Source organism: Bombus affinis, chromosome 14 (genome assembly GCF_024516045.1).
Source record: "Bombus affinis isolate iyBomAffi1 chromosome 14, iyBomAffi1.2, whole genome shotgun sequence".
In the NCBI taxonomy this organism is placed as follows: Eukaryota; Metazoa; Arthropoda; class Insecta; order Hymenoptera; family Apidae; genus Bombus; species Bombus affinis.
In genome coordinates, this window is record NC_066357.1 from 7255174 (window position 1) to 7277317 (window position 22144).

The 22144-nt window shown below is 38.4% G+C and overlaps 3 protein-coding genes and 1 long non-coding RNA gene across 5 annotated transcripts in view; 2 read left to right on the forward strand and 2 right to left on the reverse strand.

Annotated features, from left to right (window-relative positions):
* Window positions 1-576: 576 nt before the first annotated feature.
* On the reverse strand, window positions 577-1758 carry LOC126924003 (uncharacterized). The gene is made up of 3 exons (XR_007713374.1): window positions 1649-1758; window positions 928-1296; window positions 577-709 (listed from the first exon to the last, which is right to left on the reverse strand). It is a non-coding gene; the product is annotated as an uncharacterized LOC126924003 (long non-coding RNA).
* On the forward strand, window positions 1242-18409 carry LOC126923962 (neuronal acetylcholine receptor subunit alpha-10-like). The gene is given in 11 exon segments (XM_050737930.1): window positions 1242-1462; window positions 1943-2195; window positions 2198-2362; window positions 9343-9479; window positions 10889-11043; window positions 11979-12162; window positions 15013-15229; window positions 16112-16246; window positions 17065-17243; window positions 17768-17897; window positions 17972-18409. Coding segments are annotated over 10 exon segments (1644 nt in total). The 5' UTR covers window positions 1242-1462; window positions 1943-2101; the 3' UTR covers window positions 18220-18409.
* A 135-nt stretch (window positions 18410-18544) lies between these two features.
* On the reverse strand, window positions 18545-19452 carry LOC126923991 (calmodulin-like protein 4). Its single transcript, XM_050737983.1, has 5 exons — window positions 19295-19452; window positions 19188-19218; window positions 18989-19120; window positions 18739-18921; window positions 18545-18663 (listed from the first exon to the last, which is right to left on the reverse strand). Exons 1-5 carry the CDS (start codon window positions 19295-19297, stop codon window positions 18563-18565), a joined length of 450 nt encoding a protein of 149 aa, XP_050593940.1. The 5' UTR covers window positions 19298-19452; the 3' UTR covers window positions 18545-18562.
* Window positions 19453-20574: 1122 nt separating this feature from the next.
* The window catches only part of LOC126923951 (disintegrin and metalloproteinase domain-containing protein 10-like), a 57055-nt gene continuing 55485 nt past the window's right edge, over window positions 20575-22144 (forward strand). For both annotated transcript variants that reach the window (XM_050737904.1, XM_050737905.1), the window contains exon 1: window positions 20575-20976. The gene's annotated coding sequence lies outside the window, so the exon portion shown is untranslated. The remainder of the gene's footprint in view (window positions 20977-22144) is intronic.

Consider the following 22144-nt stretch of genomic DNA (forward strand, 5'->3'; position numbering starts at 1 on the left):
AACGCCATATTAACCAATTCCTTCAGATGAACTATTTAATTTAAAATTGATGTACAGCGTAATATTCTTTATGATCAATGACATAAAAATTCGGAATTTTCTCAAAGGTAAAGCTCATTTTACGTCCATTCATCATCATTTCAAAATTCATATAATCATTTTGTTTTAAGGTGATTGCGTTTTCTTGATAATGATGCGTTGGTTTATCCATAATAATTATCCAAACTTATATTTCAAAAAATAGTTATGAAATTTATGATTTGATCTAAATCATTTTCACAGGTCAATTGGATGAAGTTGATAAGAGTCTTGACATCGTACGCTCGTCTTTTATCTTATCGAACTTGTCACTTTGATCGCTAATAGCTTCATAAGGGAAAGCTAAAATATTGAAATGTGCTCCTCGATCTTTCTCAATCTATTTGCTCGGTTTTATCGCAGGAGGAGCCGTGAGAACGAGCATCCCGTTTACGTTGTCCACAACGGCTCGAACTTTCGCGTTGTCGATACCTTCTGGTATTAGTAAATTCTCGCAATGCTTCATCATTCTCTTGATTAAGTTGCCAAAAATTGATCTTTCGCTGATATCTGGTAACTGTTTTGTTAATTGCTCTTCCAAAGGCTTGATCATGTTTATACGGAGATTGTTCCCTTTTACGGTTATTTTAATAGAAGACAGATCTACCTCTGGTCCCAATAGTATTTTCGTCTATATCATATGACATGCTATGATAATGATAAATAAACGCATCGTTGATTTAATTTCATTAATCCATTAAGGAACCCGTAGCAGAATGATGCATAAAGTTACATCATTGGAAAATGTAAATAAAATGTTAATATAACATAGGTCCTTGATGGATTGATAGCAGTTAAGTTAAAAATGTATTATTGATTTCATTTAATTTTAATCTTAATTATTTAAACCTCGTAAACGTTGTCTGGTCGAATACCACTGGACACGATTTGCGTTACATAGTTGGCTTCCACCGATTTCAAGGGAACCTCGGTCGGTTCTTGCTTAGTTTTGCTTCCGGGAGTATTCAACATTTTGAGGATTTTGGGACCTTTTGAGGAACACTTGGGATAGCGTCCAGTGTCAACTATTACATCTCCGTCACACTTTGAACATTGACTTCTCTTTATATCCATCTTTCAGACACTAAGAGGACACCTCGTCATCGCATCAAACTCTCGCTTACGGAGGACAGCTCGAGCCACGCGTCGAAAGAGCGCAACAAGAAATTTTCCACGATGTTGCCACAATCAAATTCGCAGATTAAAATGCGATATGTCCTGAAACGATAGGTTTACTTGTCAATTTGGAAAGCGTGCCAAAGTGACATGTGAGAATCAGTGGATAACAAAAGAGCGTGGACATCTTCTCGTTTTAAATTGCCAGGTTCCAACAATATTCTTTCCTCAAACTATCATCTATAGAATATCGAAGTAGAAAAGAAAGGTATTTTAATTTTCAATACTTTAATTCTACCGCGGTTCTCGAACTTTTATATCCCAATGTATCCATTTTTGTTTCAATCGTTGTTCATTTTTATTCTAATAAGTAAAAGGATTGTTAACGTTTTAAGAAGAACTTTAACGTACAGTACTGAACAAAGGCGGCAGATAATTTCTTTATTCTATTCACCTAATATTGAATAATAATAGAACGTTTTATTGCTTCCTTCGATTTTGTTAATATCTAAACTAAATCAAGAAATATGTGTCAGGAATGAAGTTTCACCCGTGATAGCATAAATGTGATTCTCTGGTAATAATATCTCGTAACAGTTAAAAGGTTTGTTAATTATAAAAATACATGATTATCTTCAAAATTCCGAAGAACGCAGTAGGGTTAATATAAAGTTGAAGAAAAATTTCATTTTATTCTAATTGTTGCAACAATACCACAGAACTAATCTCGAGCTTTAATCGGTCATAGATTACGAGGAAGAGAATGTCCGTGCAATTTGGAGCAACGAAAGCTCCGCTTAATTTCATCATAGCGGTTAATTGCGGTCTACTAATCGAACGAAATTTGTAATCGACGGAAGTGGAGCTGCTCTTTGGATGATCGACCGCGAACGCATGAAACACCAGAATGGTTGCAACCTTGTACAAGCAGTCAGTTTGTTTAACATTCGTGTCTGCATTGTTTGAAACGCCTGCGCGAATTTCCTTGGGAATGGACGTGGCGGTGGTAGGGGTAGCGCGGGATTCAGGGTCGAAATTGCACGGTGGTTGAAAAGCATCGGACATCAGTCGAGGACAGGCGGTCTCGCGTTTAAGTGGTCTATCAATTCCATGTCGCCTTTGGTCCTGTTCTTTCATTACGGAGTTCTGGCCATCATTTTCGGGAACGGTAAGTCGTTCCTCTTTTCTTTCTTCCTGTACATTCAGTTTTCACGCTTGTTTTCTTTTGAAATTTCACGACAATTCGACCGAAATTTTACAAATATCTAACTAAAATTTCTAGACCTAGATCTTATTCCTTTGTTGACTTAATCGAGTTAAAAAAAAAAGAAAAAGAAAAAAGGAATTGCATCATTATGAATTAAATGTTCGTGTGACTTTGAGTATTTAACGCAGATGTCTCTTATTTTCGTCGAGTGTTTCTAAAAGTTTTAAAGGAGACACAAAGGAATCGAGTTATTGTTAATCAAACGTTGATATAGCCTCTTCGAATGGCACGATCTACTTTGTGTAGATATCGTTTTTCGTAGAACTTTCTTCAAAATTGAACTTTCTCTTCTTAAGTTTCGGACATCTATGTTGCATACGATAAAAAAAAAAGATGGATTCTTTTTATTACATTTTTATAATCTTCTCAATCTTTTTCTCAATCAAATATGAAAATAGATTACCAGACAAGATTATCTTAGAGAGAACAAATAGATCCGAATGGAAAGTCCATAATCTCGTTTGCATACGAGATTCAATCTCGATGCGTAGTTAACGTCGAAAGGAAAACACCGATTAAGGACACCGGCCTTGCGATTAAGGCCAATTCCTTCTATCTGTACCGATAACCGAATTGCCTCCGCCTATAAGATTTCCCGAGTACAAATTTTCCAAGCGTCGATCGATTTAGAAACGAGTTCCTGCTTTCGAAAATTTTCCCGCTCGCCTGTAAACGGGTCTCGCCAAAATGTTTATCGTCGCTCGAATTCGATTTCACCGGCCAATTTCCATCTTCTCGGCCGTGTCTTGCCTCGTCGTTCGGACTCGTTCGATCACTCAGAAATTTTGTCTATCTCATCTTGTTGCGAATACACGGTATTCTATCTACGGAAAATAGACTCGAGTTCGTGAATATTTCATTGGATGCTCGAGACAGCTGCGCCAAACTTTGGATACCGAAGCATTCCCTCGAAAAGTATTCTATTCGCTACGTAGATTTTTCTTCCGTGACGTAGGCAAACTTAGGGAAAACGCAATGTCGCTATTCAATTCGAGATGTTTGTTTTGTTATCGCGTGGGACGAGCGAAGCGTTTTCTCGTTAGGATGCAAATAACAAATGGTCTCGTAACTTGCTGCGAGTTGCAGATATCTGGAGGAACGCTTTGACTTCTTTTCACAGAAATAAACGATCTGGAGCTGCCCTACGTTCAACCACCGAAGAATTCTAAGGCCAATGATGTCGTTTAGTACCACAAGTGCCTCTGATATAGATATAGTTTATGTAGGTGCCACGGAGTTGTTCGTTGTTGTCTGATAGCGAACAATATACTCGAGGTATTCTTGATATTATGGCGGTAAACCAAAGCATCGGATTAAGGCACATCGTCGAAAGGCCGGATGCAAAACTCTGTGTACGATGCAAATGTGTTGGCGGGCTAACATAACTTTTATGTGTGAAACCACGGTCAGAATAAATCTACGATTTGCATACGTGTAGCTTGCGCCACGGCGCGAAGACGACCCATTAAACGCACAAAGAAGCGTAAGAACAGGGAGCGCTCGTTGAAACCGCGGCCGAGTTTGCCTTTGGACGTTCCAGAGCGAGCTTAGCTAAGTTGCCAGACAATCTTTGAGCGTTCGGTAATGCTAAGCCGAACTTCGTTATCAAAAGTTAGCGTTAGCCATCCGTGTAAACACTCGCAATCGTTCCGCCTCCGCCGTTGCTAATTCCTAATCGGAACATCGAGATTTGCATATCGCCACCCCTCCGGAAATCCGACTCCTTCCTAACGTTCCCACCGAGCAGATCGATCTGTTTGTTTACCACGCTATCTCTATTAATTGCGACCGGAAGTGGAACCGAAACGACCAGAAGTACGTATCAAGGATCAAGGTAATTGCTCGCTAACGACTCCGCGGTAAGTTTGCACTTTGCGATTTTACTTCCTTAGGAGAAGTTAGCAGGAATTTTTGATAACGCGAGAGCTGAGAAAGTTTCGTTTTACGGAAAGGGAAATTAAGATGGTCTCTACGGCGAGGCTGTTTCGAGTTTTCGTACGTACCTTAGGATGTTTGTACGCAGCATACTTACTGGTTTCTTCGCTTCTTTACAGGATAAATCCTTCGGTATAAAAAATCCTCCAGTATAAAAAGATATAATGGCGAAGACAATGCTGTATACAAATATATGTATACGAAAGGTGAGATGATTAGGGACAGATTGAGATATATTATGTAAGTACTGGGAGTGGTAAAAATAATGGAAACACCCCTTATATGATATATATATATACATAACATATAGGAGGTGTATCCATTACTTTGTTCAATCCCTGTATTAAGGTGCTTATGGGGAAAAGAGACAAGATTGAAAAATCTTCAACGAATCATCGAATTACTTGAAGAATGATTTTATTTGTAGGTTACATAGATTATAAAGAATTCGTGTATGTATTCAATATTAGAATATTTATTACATGCGCTTGCTCTTTACTTTTCCAGAAATATTTCAAATTGCACTGTCTAAGTTTCAATATTCGAAACGATCATAAATTTTAACTCCCCGCCGATACAATCGCGCAATATCGTTTCCACTTACGGTACAAGAAAATAAAATATTTTTCCATCGAAATTTCCCTACGGTAAAAGCAAGGAAGAGGGAACACCGATAGATAGAAATTATATTCGTTCGGGAGATATCGGAGGATCTTCGACGTCGTTGCTCGGGTATTTTGTTAAAAGTGCGAAGGATTTTTCTCATTTTGTAGTCGTAGAGTCTTTCGAGGACTCTCGTCGGCCTCGTCTCGTTCGTACGAAAGAATCGCGGCTCGCATACTACGCGAGAATGAAGAGCGTGTCGCGCATTTTCCGGCATCGATCGTGTATCGATGCTCGATTCCGAGTTTTTCCACCGGCGTATCATGGATTGCACGGTAATTCGCGGACACTCGACGGTATCAAATTGAATCCTCGAGCGTCCGGTTTTATCGGGAAACCTTCTTTCAATATTCCCTTTGCTCTTCTTCTCCTCCTCCTCTCTTCGCTCGTTTCGTATCACTGCTTTAAATACGAATACAAGCGTACTCCAGTCCCTTTATTTCTTATATAAACTTTTATTATTGGCACAAGTATCGTTACGATTCGATCAACCTCTTAAACGTTCAGCAAACACGAGGAAATTTATCCAAAATATATGTAAGGTATCAATTTCAACGTACATATTCTGAAACTGTGCTATATTATCATATACTTTGTACTTTCTTCTCATTATACTTGCACAACACGTTTTGATCAATTTGCTGAGCAAAGTGACTTACCTAATGTTAGCTAATATTTGGACACCATGGTGTTTAAGTATACAGCGTTACCGAATGAACTGTACTTTAATATATTAAAATACGTATCCTATGGTTAATAGAAACATAAACTTTATTTATTTAATCGAATTAGTTTTGTGCTTGACAAGTACAGATGAAGTAATGGAGAAGTTTGACACGCAAAACTATTTGGACAGTGAGTAAATTACATTAATTTCGTGTAAAATATACACATATAAATAGAATGTATAATAAATAAATATATATATTTATATATGAAATATATTTCATATATATTGCATATATATAATGTAACTTACTCATTACGCAAATAGCGATGTTCAATTTCGCTAAAACCCTATTTCCATTAACACTAACCTTAGCAGGTTAAATGACCGGTTTCAAAATTTAATTTAAAAGCGTGCATTTATTGCTATTTCTTTTGTTCGTCTAACTTTATGTAAATTTTTATATCAACCAAAAAGTGAGAAATTGATTAATCGGATAACGTAAGAATTTACACAAAGTTAGATGAAGAAAAGAAGTAACGATGAATGTACAGGTTCAAATTAAACTTTGAAACTGGGCCTGGTAAGGATAATGTTTAAATAAATAAACTTTGCGTTTCCTGTTATCTCTGCAATGCCATATTGCTCAAATATTAACGTAGATTGCCGTATTGTGCTCAAACGCACTTGAGCTGATATATATAAAAAGAAAAACGAAATTTTTAAATTACAAGCGCACAAATGAGTCGAGTAGAATCAAGCAAAAATCATCAAAGTGCATCAAACAGAAATTTTTTAGCGAATTACCACATAGAAAACGAAATATATTGTAGGGTATGTAGAAGGAAAAAAGAGTGCTCGGTTCGCACAGCAAGTCGAATTTTCCGGGCTTGGAAAAATTCGCGCGCTGATTGTTCCGAATGCGCGGATTTACCACCGCACCGTCGGAGACCAACGTGATGCTGAATAGAATTTTCGTTGTGAAGGAAAAAGCGGATTCTCGCCAGCCTTTTTCCCTCTTCTCCCTAAATGTCGTCTTTAAATGTTGAAAAGCGTGTTCGAGAGCACTCGATGTTCTTTTGCGACACGACGCTTCGATACGCTCAATTTCTCTTGGAAATTACGGATATTCGCAAAATGTGTAAAAAACGAAGGCTGTCTATCTTGCACAACCCAATTAAATATTACTAATGAGAGTTACCCGTATCGGGAAACCTTATAATTAGATTGCGGATTTTCATGGATTCATATACGTGGGAAATTCAAAGGTACAGAAATATTACTATATTTTAATTATGATTATATTTATAATTGCAATTACTGCACTATTATTAAGTATACTATATTATTCATTATTTATTATAACTTTGCATTATTATATTCTTTCCCATTATTATATTCTTGCGTATTATACGTATTCTATATATATTTACTATATTATTAAATATTATTAAATATACTAAATATACATAGAATACATATAATACGCAAGAATATAATAATGTGAAGTATCCAAAGTTATAATATTTTACGGAATAAACGAAATTTCTGTTTTTCAGGTTTCATTTCTTCGATCGCGATCGTGAAAATAGAAATCTTCATAAAAATCCGCGGTCTATTTGTAACACTAACAAGTTTGACGATGGAACAAGCGAAATATAACAAGAAAATTTCTGTTACCAAGCAAATTCTAAATTATACGATCATCCAATTACTATAAAGACTATAATATAACATCGTAAAAAATTTATCTAACTTATAATCTGTAACTTATCAATTTAATAATGCTATTAGTTGGTAAATTAGTTGTGCAAGATTCATGCCAGGAGTGTAAAAAGAACCAGGGAGTTCGTAAAATAAGCATAGACAAAGGTCATTTTCGTTACGCGCGCTTCAATTATAGCGCAGGCAAACGTTGGCCACGTTAAAATTAGATCCCTTTACTTTTCGCTCGATCAGCTCTGTAATGAACTTGTGTCTTTTAATGAGCTAATAAGATGTACGAGTTAAGAGGCAAAGAAATCCATAGGAAAAACTATCGAAGAGAGATTTTTCTAACGAACTGGTTTTTTGGCAAATACGATAGTCTGTCGAAAACGATCGTAAGGTGGATTGTTAAATGATTCTGGAAAGAGAAACGCCTCCACATCGCGGGGAGGCTATACCGCGATATGTGACGTCCATTTAACGATCGGAAATAAGAGGGTTGGGGAGGAAATTCCCTGAACCGTGTGTTACTCGCGTGACCTTACACCTCTCAAAGACTCGGACAGCTACTCTTGTCCAAGAGTTCTCGATTGGAATTGAGAATTTGCGGAGAGAGCGAAACGTTAAAGCGCAAACTTTTTAATGTTACGCGGGAGTAAGAGGATGCTGTAGTTTTAACCTGTTAACCAACTCATTTGTTAAAAATTTGCTCTTCCTTTTCTTCTTTCGTTAAAGTAGAGAGGTTCGTTAAAAGATCGAGTTCATTCATTATGGATGATAAAGCTACAAAATCTTTTTAAGTCCTGGCTAACGATATGACAATCGATATTTTTTAATTATTCAACAAATGAGAGAATTTAATTTCAAGATAAAAAAGAAAAGGAGAATTTTGTCTGTGGGACGACGATGTGTTTGAAACTTGTTCATTTTCTGTAAGAGACACGAAACATGACTTTTTACTCTCTATGTTCTTCAAATTTATCTGTAGCAAAATTAATAGTGCGACTCATTGAAGAATAACAGATCTATAAATAAAAAGATTAGTTATATCCGTGAGATTAGGAACTCGAGTGACGAATTAACTCGTCTTTCTCGGATTTAGCAAATCTTTTTGGAAGATCGTAGAAGATTTGCAGTATTATATTCCTCGTTAATTAAACTGACGACTATTAGCGATTTCTGTTTGGTTAGTATACTATTGTCTTCAGCGAGACATCTCTTATCTAATTGAGTTTTGAAGGCAACGCCTGCCGAGCTTCGAGAAAAGATGAAATGAACCGTAGATTAGCTACCTTAGCTGATCTACGAGAAGGCTTCCCGCGTTTCAAGACACAATGGCCACTTTGATGAAACGAACGCTTCCACCTACGGATGGGAAACGCTATAATGGACATCCTTGATGTAAAGAAAGGAATTCGATTCGTGATTAGAGAAGAGATAGAGTTTGTGAAATGATACTCGCTATGAATTCCAATTATAATATAAACTGTTCAACCGAAGACAAAATCGGTTAAATGTTTCCCAATATTTCCATTGTTCGACTAGGTATAATTTACAACAAAATTTAATAATTCAATTTATCATTTACAGCGAAATTACAATTTGTTCTTTCATCGATAATCTGTTAACTATATTTGCCTGAAATAAGATCAAGAGTGAAACTGGGATTGAAGAATTTTATTTCAAGTATATTTTATGTATTTGCAATAACGACAGGTTCAAAATACTTAGGAACAGCGGTAGCGTGTATTAAAGCAGAAAGAAACGAGAGTAACAAAAACGAATTCATAGAAAATCTATGCCGACAAAGAAAATCCATTAGCGAGAGGACGGTGTGATGTATATTACGATATACGAAATTTAATTCCCATGAATATTGGACAGATTCCGTGCATGCTTGGTTTTACAGGTTTTGGGGATGAACACGAATACAGACTGACAAAGTATTTGCTCGATGGGTACGACGCCGGTGTACGACCAGCTAAAAATTTCTCCCAACCCCTGTCGGTTGTCTTTGGCCTTTCTCTTCATCACATAATCGACGTGGTGAGTACCGAACACCGATCTAACACGCCGAAGAGACTTTCTTGAAACACTAACACGTTAACACACAGATCCAAAGTCGAGGGCTGTTTAGTGTGATCAAAAAAAATTTTTTTTTTTTGTTGATACGTTGAGCGACCAGATCATCGTCTGGTGTCATCCGCACTGAACGCGCGAATAAAACTGTTTTCGATCGAAAGATTACGCTAACAAATTGAGAATCGCAGCAGGGTTACAAGCGTGATTAATCGTCGTCATTAATGTGACTTTTGCACAGTACCATATTTATTCTGGATGATAAATTTCCAGGACTCGATATAAAATTGATTTTTCAAACGATACGCTGTTCCACGAGCTTCCCCTTCGAGGCAGTCAATTTTTCCAATTTCTCAAGAAATTCAATGTTCTCGCGCTTAACGAGAATTTTCGGCCGCGACATCTCGAGCATGTTAAACGCGAAGAAAATTCGTACTCTGGTTTTGGTGGCGACGGAAATATTATGCAATCGCGTGAAAACCGAGATAATCTGGAAATCGTAAAAACGTGTACAAAGCGGGCAATTGCCAAGCGATTCGTGCATGGACGTTGCTTGTTCCTTCGACATGTTGAAAAATGGGAAATTCAGGTCGGGCTGAAACCCGTATTAACTTCGACTTCGGCAGGAGTATCGGCATTCCGGCGGTGCGCGGCCATTTAGACCGGGAAATACAGTGACTCGCACAAATTGATCAAATATTTCGAATATTCAAATCAATAACGAGGCGCAGCGACCTTTTCCTTTTATCTGCACCAGATAGCAGAAATCCATGAAAAATCGTACAAAAATCATATATCGTATTTGTTTCCATGATTAATTAAAATAATAAAAAAGGAAAAGAATCGATGGCCATTTGTCAATTACTTTTCAGCAGATCGAAGCGTTTCTCGATAGAAATTTATTCGTCACGGGTCAGAAACGGCGCAAAAGAGATTTTACTTCATCGTTAATTTTAGATCAGACTAATCTCAACTTCTTTGTTATTATTGCAAAAATATTCATCTATTGAAACGACGTTTGGTTATGAGTCTTTGTACGAATTTATAATCATTATCATGCATATATTTCTTTCCGTATTCGTAATGACGATGCTGCAGACTTCGAATACGAGGAAGAAGCTTGGAAATCTCGTGGGAGATAGTCAAGGCTGGCCACTCGGAAATACCCAAGACAAATTACTCGAAGAACGCGCCAGAGTTGGATGGAGACTTTCAAACATTTGTCTCTCTTACATCTAGCGAGAGACATCTTTCACCCGTCGTATCTTTTTGACTAGTTAGCAACAGATTCTTTCTTTTCTCATATGACGATGAATTTTACTTTTACATCGTTACATGGTTATCTCTTTCTTTTCTTTCGATGATTTTTGTCACAGGACGAGAAGAACCAGATACTGACGACCAACTGTTGGTTGACGCAAACCTGGACGGACCATCACCTGAAATGGAACGTCTCGGAATTCGCTGGAATTCAAGTGATCCGCGTTCCTTACAACCGTGTCTGGAGACCGGACACGATTCTATACAACAAGTAAGCGATTTCTCTCGCAGAATGTCATGTAAGATACAGTTCATTTTTGCAATAGTTACGATGGTACTAGATTTAAGAAAATTATGAATGTTGGAATCTCGGTGGCAGGCGAACACGTGTACCATACACAGTTACCTACAAAGATATTTGTACGTCTTACAAAGAGGCCATTGCTGCTAAGAATTAATATTCTTCTTCTCGCTATTTATTCTTTCACGTAGATCGTACGATTTTGTGTTGCATCGTAGAATCGAAGTTCGAAGAAATTCTAAGCATCTGCAACACTATGATAAAGTCTAATCTTCTTTTGTATCATGAAAATATCTTTTTGAGTCTTTGATTCGTATAACGAGTTTCTAGAAAGTATCCATCATTTTAATACATGCTTTATATCTTAACAAGACATCACAATTAATGTATATGTTGCTTTATACACGTTTCTCAATATTGTTGCATTCACGTAATTTCTATATCTTATATCATTGCTTGGTACTCTAGCGTTTGTTTCTTCCGTTTTCCACTAAATCATGTTTTTCTATCGTTATCCTTCTTTCCATTAAATTTCGTACTAGAGATGAGTATCCTTAAAAGGTCAGAAGACCTGTTAAATTGAATGATTTGATTTATTAGATTAAAATTAAACGAACTTTTGCCATTGACTGGATTTATCTAACCGTAAACCATTGTCATATATAGGAACAAAGAATCAGAAATAGTAGGAAGAATCAATGACTTGCTATTATATGAGCTCTAGTTACATCAATATTGTTTATCTCCCAATAAGTTTGAATAAATGGGCTCCTACCGGTACAATTTTCTCTGGCCAGTCAAGCGTTATATTACAAAATAGAAGTTTTGGTATTGATTGGCAGCAGCAGGGGCGCGCTGATTTCTTCCATCCGTCACTAGCCTATACCCTTTGGTTTTGTTTATAGCGCCGATCCACAATACAGCTCGGCAGTCATCAATACGAACGTGATAGTCAGCCACACAGGGCAAGTGGTGTGGTTAAGCCATGGAATATTTCGCAGCAGCTGCGACATCAACGTAGAGTTCTTCCCTTTCGACGAGCAACGATGCGTCCTGAAATGGGCCTCCTGGACGTACGATGGATACCAAGTAAGATCAAATCTCTATAGCTCCTTTCGTTTATTTCTTCATCCACCTGGAAATCCCTCTGCTTCTGCATTACCTTATAATATTAAACTTTTGCCTTTCACGGAAGCTTGAAAGAAACGAAGGAATTTCAGGCGATGGTTGGCCAAAAATTAGAGACGGAGATATTGAAGGCATTGGGCAGTCTCGAGGCCGCGAATTCAGCCGATAGAAGGCGGAATGCAGTTTTCCACGCAATTAACTCGAGCAAAAGCTGCGCGGGGCTATGAGCGCGTGGTTGACATCCACGAGCAACCAACACGTTCGTTCTCGTATATTTTATTCAAATCATCATCGATTCTAAAATTACCCTACTGTGTTCTCCACACTTTTTCCTTACTTTGTACAGATTCTTCTTTTTTCTTTTAGCGGGAACGGAACACGTGTCGCGGCCAGGCTTGTACATTTGATCATTTTCGAATGTTCTCTGATCGAGATTCTTTCTTTTTGCACACGTTTATTCATGTACATTGTATTCAAGTCTCGTAAAATTCCTCTACCGTGATCTCCACGTTTTTTTCTTACTCTGTATGAATTCTTCTCTTTAAACGGGAGTGAAACACGTATCACGGACGCGCTAATTATTCAATCACTTTAGTATATTCTACGATCGAGATTCTTGTTTCTTTGAACGTATTTATCCTCGTACATAGTGTACGAATCTTTGTCGATTCTAAAATTACTGTATTATACTCTTCGACATCATTTCCCTGTTTTAATGAGGATGATACACTCGTCACTGGTGTGGTAGTAAATTTTTCATTGCCTCGCACTTTTTTGCAATTGAAGACTCTTCTTTCTTAAAACACCTTTATATGTAAATTCACACGTAAAATGTGTATACCTGGTGGAGCATTTAAGAAATACCGGTCAGGGATTTAATCCGACAACGTGTGCGATCTGCATCGGCCAGATTCTCGACTGTATTGCCCTCAATTTCACGCAGTTCCTCTCTTGGGACGGTATGCAGATGAGAAAGCGATATATCGTCCGGAGGACCATCCGTTGCACGATAAAAATACCCACGCTGTGTTAGAGAGGTGGCGCAGGCAATCAGTTTGACCGAAACCTTGACACTTGACATTGATGTCCAACATCTCTGTTCTAAAAATCTTTCGTGATTATCAATCTGAGGGAGCCGCGTTTCAGGTTTTCCTCTTTAAAAAAAGTATCAGATTTAATTTGCCGTGTCATCTGATCCCTTTTCCCTTTATACGTGTCTCGTCCTAAAGATCTGAATATTTTGTGGCTTCCTGTCGGATTAAAAGCTCAACGTAACTGCAAAGGCGTTAATCGAGCTTGCATATAGACGAGCTACTGCTGAAAAGTAGGAGGAAGGAAGGAAGGGATTGGAAAAAAAGGTAAGGGAGGAAGTAAAAGGGAAGAACGAAGAGAAGAGTAGGGAACGAATGAGAGGTAAGGATAAGATGGGATCAAAAGAGAAAGAAATTGAAAGAAAAAGGAGGAAAAGGGAAGAACGAAAGAGGGTGGAAAGAAAAGAATAGAAGGAAGAGGACGAAGACAAAAGGGGCAAGAAGGCGAACAGAAGAAGAAGAAGAAAGCAAGGTAGAGACGGGAAGAGAAAAGAATAAAATGGCGAGGAGAAGAAAAGAGATGAGAATGGATAGATCTATGTTCTTCAAATATTTTTCTGGTTTATTTGTAGGAAAATGGTGGAACAAAGGCAACGTTAGGAAATTTGACAGATTTTCCAACACGATCAGAATAGGTTCGATCTTTTGAAAAGTCCAGAGGCGCTTAACAGCGACAAATCGAAAATGCCGGTTCGGGATGTCGCAAAAATGGCTCGGGCAAATCGAACAGCTTAATCCCAAATGCGAGAAGAATTCAATGCGAGCCGTTTCTCCGTATCGGCGAACCTCGACGCCCGAACTCATCCTTTCACAGAGTTTTCCCATTTCCTATCCGCCCCCTCACCCCCGTCATTGAATACATTTTGCGTGTCGCTACGTTTTTGCAATCTAAAACGCTGGAAATACGTTCCTCCTTAGGCCTTTTCCCCATTATCCGGAGAAAACCATTTAAATTGCTCATCAACCTGTTAACTGAAACGTCTCCTAATCGAAAACTATTATCCTGTAACGACACACTCGTTATATCATTATGCAATAATGCCAATGATAATATCGAAAATGCTGTTGTGAGTTTTCACCTGTGACAGTCTTTAAACGATTAAAAGTTAACAAAGACGAATCCTTTTTTTGTTAAGTCGGTTTAATTCTTACTTTTAACATTTTATTAAAGCATTAATGACTCGTGTTTAACGTTTGTCGCTTGACCAAGCCAATAGAATATACTGACAATGTTCGGCTGTTTAACCCTCAAACACTTCGTACAATTTCTCTTTTTATCCGCAGAAGCACAGTGAACAGGAATAAAGGAAAAGGTACAAAAAATTTGATCCTTTCGCTTTGAAATTTCTCTTTTGCAAATATATAGTTCCACTTCGCAATAGAACCATCCCCGTCGCGTCGAATATAATTTCACCGCGTCGCACCGCGTTGGCTGGTTTTTGCCTTATCCACCACCTGTCTACCGATTGTCCGCTCGAAATATACTGACACGTAATCGCAGAAGCTCCGTTCTGTTCCGTTGAATTTAATTCGAGTTGACGCTTTAACGCTTCTAATCTAGCTTCTAGGATCTATTCCCACCCCCGAGGGAGATAATTGTCCGTTGCCAAGATGCCAAGAGTAAAATACAATTTCTTGCGCTTGTGCATGGTGTGTGCACTTGGATCGTGTTGTTGTTGTTATTGCTGGAGAACTAAAACGTAGAATGTTGTTTATGCAGCTGGAGCTGGAGAGGCAAAGCGAAGAGGGAGACGTGAGCAATTACCAAGCAAACGGTGAATTCGACCTGCTTGAGTTCTCCGCGAGAAAAAACACCGAATACTACTCCTGCTGCCTGGAACCGTATCCAGATATTACTTACGAGATACGACTGCGACGACGACCGACATTTTACGTCTTCAACTTGATCCTTCCGTGCATACTCATCAACAGTGTCGGTGAGCATCCTTCATCTGCTTTATGTTTCCAGTTTCATCCTACAATTATTAAGATTAACTAACACGGCACCTGTCGAAATCATTACAATCCTCTTTTTCTTGCAACTACATGGTAAGAACGTATGTAAAATTTACTATTGGATGTTTAAAGGGGAAAAAATTGGCACCCGCATCTGCAGCTATGTGAAGTATCGTTCGTAAGATCGAATGAGTTTATTGAGAAGTTCATCTTGATTGGCTAATTGGAAGCTTGAACATCTACTTAATATATTGTATAATATAATTAATGATATATTGTATTATATGATATAGAGGATTTTGAAAATTCATTAGCACTGTAACGAGACGCGACTGTGTTTTAATTGTTTACAGGTATGTAATAAAAACTGATTGTTCTAGCGACAATCTCTTTGAGAGGATGAGAGTAATTTGCAATATCACGACGATACATATTATTCAGGCAGAATGCAGCACCTATCCGTAAGAGGGTCAAGCGTCCTTATCGAATCTGGAGAGGAAATTTCATTAAAACGCTCGAATCGTAAAGCCACCGTACGATAGGTTGACGCTCCAAGTCACAATTTTTTTAATCTATGGAAAAATTATTCTTCCCCATGGCAAAGGTATTTGAATCTTTGTAAGGAAACGAACACGATTACAGCCGGTTAACAATGGATCTCGAGTCGTCCACTACTCGATGGGAGAAATTTATGCGGGACTTTTCCTCGACCCTCTCTTTTTTTATTTCCTCCCTTGACAATGGTGGAAAAAGTTTGGCGCTCGTAGTGATCTTAAGAATGGCCTCTGTTCGATATTCTATGACGAAAAATACCACCGGCGGAGCTCGAACTTCTTTTTTAATTCCGTTTTCCGCTTGTCCAGCCCTGTTGGTATTCTACGTGCCGTCTGAATCGGGGGAAAAGGTCACCCTCGGGATTTCGGCGCTCCTCTCCATGACAGTCTTCCTAATGACTATTCGCGAGACACTGCCGCCCACGGAGAAAACACCGTTGATAAGTGAGTGCCTTTAGTGAACGATAATTATCTTGGGGTAAATGGAAGCGAAGCTGTTGAGCATAGATCGTTTAACCCTGCTGCATCCTTTCGGTCATTTTCGAGTCAATCGTATTTTTCTATCATTAAAATATAACATAAAATATCTTCAGCTTGAACAAAATATGAAAAAATCCCATTGGTATGCGTGATTCCACGCTTTGATTTTATTAATTACAAATATTTTTTGTTTGCTAATATGAAAGGCGATAATGAAAGAAAATTGGAATATGAAAATTCGAGGATCGAAGCAGGGTTAAATTTGTCAAATGTATTTGAAATGAAAATAAAAAATTACTATTTGAAATAACGGATACACGTATGTGTTTAATAACGACGATACCAAAGGCTGACATTTTTGTGATTTGACTTCGTTACAGGACATTATTTTTCTAAATGCCGTAGAAAAAGTAACTTTCAATCTTCATATTTTCGCCCTGCCTGATATTCAGCCTGTTTCCATAGGATTTGCGTAAACATTGGACAATAATCGCTAATGGTGTCAACATTGTCAGTGTAACCGAGTTTGATTGAAAACTCCCAGGCGTCCTCTTTGAAAGTCCTGCGGTGCCAATGCGAAACGCAATAGAATCACGTTTACCCCGTTGCAAAAGCATAGTATGAAAGAGTCGGCTACGTAGAACGCGTAACTCCGTAATTGCAAGCTTGTTAGACAATTAATTTATACAGCAACACGTGACGCTCTATGGAGCGACAACTAGTTTAGTTTAATGGTTAATTTATTATATCCGCCCAGTCATTAATTATGTTATCATGTTCAGGTCTTTATTACGGAGTCAGCATATGCCTGGTATCCTTCGCTTCTGGATTAGCGGTAGTTACCTTGAATCTTCATCATCGTGGCGTTCAAGGTACCAGAGTGCCTGGTATCGTTCGATCGTTGGTCTTGGACAAGCTCGCCAGGATAGTGTTTCTTAATTTCCAGGAGGAAAAGAGATCGGTAAGATGTACTCGTAGTGAAAATACTTAGATATTGCTTTTCTTCGACTTTTTTGTGAACGGTATAGTAGAACTTAACTTGGTTTATCTGAGTCAGGATTGGGCACGCTAAATAAAGCAATAAATAAATTTATATGGAGGTAATGTTATTTGTTAAACAACTTTAACAAAATTCTAAAAACCTATTTGAGGAATAAATTATTTCTAAATAATTTACTCGCCAAATATTTGATTAATACAATACAATATACAGGATAACAGAGAGAAGAAAATTATATTTGACCGAGAAATCATGCATATTATGTAATACCGATCTTTTCATATTTTCTTTAAATTTCATAAACCTTCTGACGATAGAAGAATACGATTCGGTAAAAAATGGCTCAAAGGATACGGTGTATATGTACGGGAAAAATCACAACTAATAGAAAGAATCAAAAAATCCCTACTATATGAATTTTATGTAGTTGATCTTTATCCTTCGATGGATTCAGATAAAATTCTCCTGTACACAATTTGCATCAGGACCCTGTCGAGCCTCCCAGAAGAAAAAACAATTGTCCATTGCACTGCAAACCGGAACTGGCCCAGTCGCAATCGTCGCCCAAGTTCGTAACCAGAAGAGAGGAAAGTAACAGCAGCAGTCCTAGTTTAGGTGAGTTTTATTTGTAAAGATATATCGAATTCTGTCAGGTTAATCTCTATAATTTAAAAACAAATCTGATGCAGATCTTGGTAAAGAGAGCCTTGAAGCGCAATGGTTGCGTGTGCTGGGAAGAGTGCACGCTACGATCGACAGGAATGAGAAGCGTCTGGCGGAACAAGACCGTCGCGAACGAATGGAATTAGATTGGAAACAAGTCGCATTAGTCAGTGATCGAGCGTTACTTTGCGTTTTCTTCTTGACGACGGTCGTCAGCACCACCGTTATCCTCTGCGGCTCTCCACCAGCCACGAATATCGCCAAAGAGGGATAGGTTCGAAGAGGACGCTGATAGGAAAATTGTATTAACCGGGCAGCGGATTCGACTAACTTTGTTTCGAATAAGATCGATGGATTAAGTATTAAGCACTGGTAATTATAAGCAATCTTAAGGATAAGATGTATAATGTTCGTCTATCGGAGGTAAACTGCTGTGAAAATAAATTCTTTTTGTTTTATGAGAATATCCTTTTATTAATTTAAAAAATGTACTGTATAACAAAATTACATAAATATCAAATATTCAAATATGTTCAAATATCAAAAGAGATCTTTCAAGAATGTAAAGTAGTAGTGATAATGATAATAACAATATTAAAGACATTAATAAAAAGATATTAATAATAATCAGGTACAGGTGCACAGGCTATTTTTACAAAGTCTTCGTATTTGACTTGTCCATTTGGAGATACGTTTGCTTCCCTAAAAATTTGCTCCACTGAAAGTTAGAGACAAATGAAGTAATTAAGAACACTTGTTGGAATCAATATCTAGAATAAGTAAGAAAACCAACCTTCTTTGTTACTTAATTGCTCACCCCAATGAAGCAACATGTGTGCTAATTGTCTAGCAGGTATAGTACCAGTCCGAAATTTGTCTGCAGCTTGAAAAGCATCTATCACCTCCTTCGGCAGATCCTCAGCTCTTGTTTGTAAATGCATGACTTCCAAAAAATCAGCAAAAGACATCCTCCCTCCTGTGGTTAAAAATTTGTGAGTTTAAAATTATTTATAATATTATAAATCATTTCACCTTATTTGTACCTTTATCCTTTAAATATTTATTTAATTCTGCGATAGTGGGACTTAATCCTAATGATCTCATAATGATTGTAAGTTCATCCAGAGTACGTATTTGACCATTCCTTGCAAATAGATAAAAGCATTCCCTAAATTCTGTAAAAAAGAATTTATAACTCTGTAAACAGCAATCTTAACCAATTTAAAGAATTTACCACTGTACCATCTATATCTTCTTCTCGAAAATAACGAGCCTAGAAACCAAAACATCCAATTAAAAACATGATTATAAAGTTAACGTTTAGACAACTCTATAGTAAATAACATTACCATAGTGTAAAATATTATACAGGACACTTGACAAAATAGTGTAACTTTACTTTGTTCTTCGTTTACGTGTCAAATAACGTTATCTAAGGTAAGACTAGGTTATTTGACAAATAATCACATAACCTTACTCTTTCATTGTACAGAGGCGACACCGTCGTGTGCAACGTGCACTAATCACAATCAGTCACCACTTGCGATCGATCGATCTTCATTTAAATTTCATCTTTTAGAGATAGAAATTTCATCTGTTTTTGATATAAGTACTCACTAAATATTGATAATAATTGAAATAACAAATTTTATTCACGTAATATTTTTACTAGCTTAATAAATTTGCTAAAGTATTTATAAACAATTTTTAATCATAAATCAGAATTATAATTTCAAATTGAATAAATGTACGCGCCTCTCGTAGCTAGAATTTTGAGTTACATTCGAAACAGACAATGATGATGGAAATTTGGGAGGATGAAAAGGACGAAAGTAGCTCGGTCTATCAATAGGGGTCATCCAGAGCGGCCACTAGCAGGAAGGGAAAATGAACAAGATATAGTGGTCTGCGAGGCAAACGTCGCTTGGTTATAGCGGGGGTGGCTCGGTCGGGCGAATAGGGGTTAAGTAAGCCCGCTGCAGGGGTTTTCCCCTTACGTGCTGAATAACCCCACTTCAGCGGTATCACGCTCTCGTCTTCTCCCATTTACTGACACGTATGGTTGGCGCTAAACATCGTAGGTACGTGAACAAGAATTCCATGATACAGTAAATAGTTTTCATTCATATTTTTATGTGAGAAGATGACGAACATTTTTTTACAAATAAATTACTATTTCCTGATAAAACAGATTAAAACAGACGATTACAGCCATGTTTAACAGCTACCAAAGGAATAGTTTAAAATGAAAATAAGGTTAGTAGTGACAAGAATAAATGTAACAAAAAGTGGTAAAAATATTATATCCACGTATTACTTGTTTTCCATCAGTAATAACGATATAGGATGACGATCGTAAACCCTTCAATCGCCCTTCTATTTCAGAAACGCTCCTTTCCTTTGACCGACGACTAAGGTCAAGTTACACGGAGGTGGGAGTCGAACCATGGTAGCCAGAGTGGGGTACCGATAGAGGGGTTGATGGTACAGCGTACCACTATTGGAAAGCGTTGGTCCGCGTCCAGCCATGGAAGGGATCTGTGAAAAAGAAAGAGAACGCAACATTAGGGGAATAAGAAAGGGTAGAGGAGAGTTCGTAAGGCAGAAGGAGAGAGGGCGCAGCACAGCTGGGTCGAACGCGATCATGGTAGGGGAAGTCGGTGTCCTCGGAGTCCTCGTTCACACGAGTCACGAGCGTTGCCGTCCGTCAGTACGGCGCGGAACGCGTTCCTGTTTGTCTCGTTGTGTGGGGTCGGTGTCGCGCGTGCCAATTCTTCAGCTTCTCTCCCTCTTTCTCTGTCAGACTACGTATTTCTTTGTTCATTATCGTCGATCAAGCAGAGAAAGAGAACGACGCGACTGCACGCTGCCGTGTGACACACGTGTGATATTGTGGGTAGTTGGTGTGGTGCGACAGGATGCGGTACAATGACCGTAAATGAGTAATCGAGGTCCCTGCGAGAACCGGTTGGAAGGACGAGGATCACGGCGGAAAGGACGCCCGTGGCAGGACTCCAACCTCTGTGCATAGGTAGGTGTCAGATAGTATGCAAGAGCAGCGAGCACGCGCAATATTCTACGTGCGAGTCTCTCCTTTTCCATCCCTTTCGGCATCTTCCTTTCTTTTTCTCCCCCCATCTCTCGATCTATCTCTCCGTACCTCGGTTCGCGCGGTTAAGCACCGTAGCTTTTTTTTCGTCGTGCACGTCTGTCTACTCCTGCGTCGCTCATCGGTGTGTACGTTCGTACATATATACATATATACATGCACAAATCGTAACCTGTCGAAGGGAACGCGAACCATTGGCTCGGTGAACATTTCCCTCGCGATCACTAGAGTCAATGTAGTTACGCGACGTCTCGTTTTATCATATAATCCGACGAAACTCGCGTTCCTAATAACCATCGAGAATACGTCGCACGCACATTCTCTCTCTCGTTGTTTTGTATACTGGTGTGTTTACGTCGGATTGTACGCGCACGATGGGAGATTTAAATGTCTCGTAAAACGCGTCCCCAGCGCCACCAGGTCGTCTGACGGAAGTGGCTTCGCCGGATGCTGACTTTTCGAGGGAACACACGCGAATCAACGAACGCGCTCAACTTATAGGTTATATAGCTATATACGTTTTTATCATAGATACAATGCGCTTCATTTTTTCCCGATGCAATGGCGAAAGGGTTATGAACTTATGAAACGAACGAGATGCGAGTGGAGGAGAAAAAGACTAAGGCAGGGATAGTCGAAGGAATCGTGGCTATCTTTGCGAGAAATTACAAAAGTTATAGCCAGACTTTAATTGTCGTTTAATGGGAAAAGCGAGCGTTAAACGCAAGTACCAACCGTACCGGATATCGAGTTGGAGCATGTAACGAGCGTTGCATAAGGGCGCTTATCTACGTGAAAGTTATATTAAAAAATAACTCGGAGAGTCCGTTAGGAAGTCAGAACCATTGTTCGCCGTACGATACTCTTAAGAAACTTGCTCGGGGAATACAAAAGCATGCGTTAAGACTAATTAATGTTATCAGCGAACGAAGCTTCCCGCGTAATCGCCTAACTCCGTGTAATTGCAGACTATGTAGAGCCAATATCGTCTCATCGATATTACACAACAACTTGCCTCGTTTCGATTCAGTTAATTCGACACGCCGTTTAAACAACACACTATATTAAACATAACGGTTAATCCATCAAC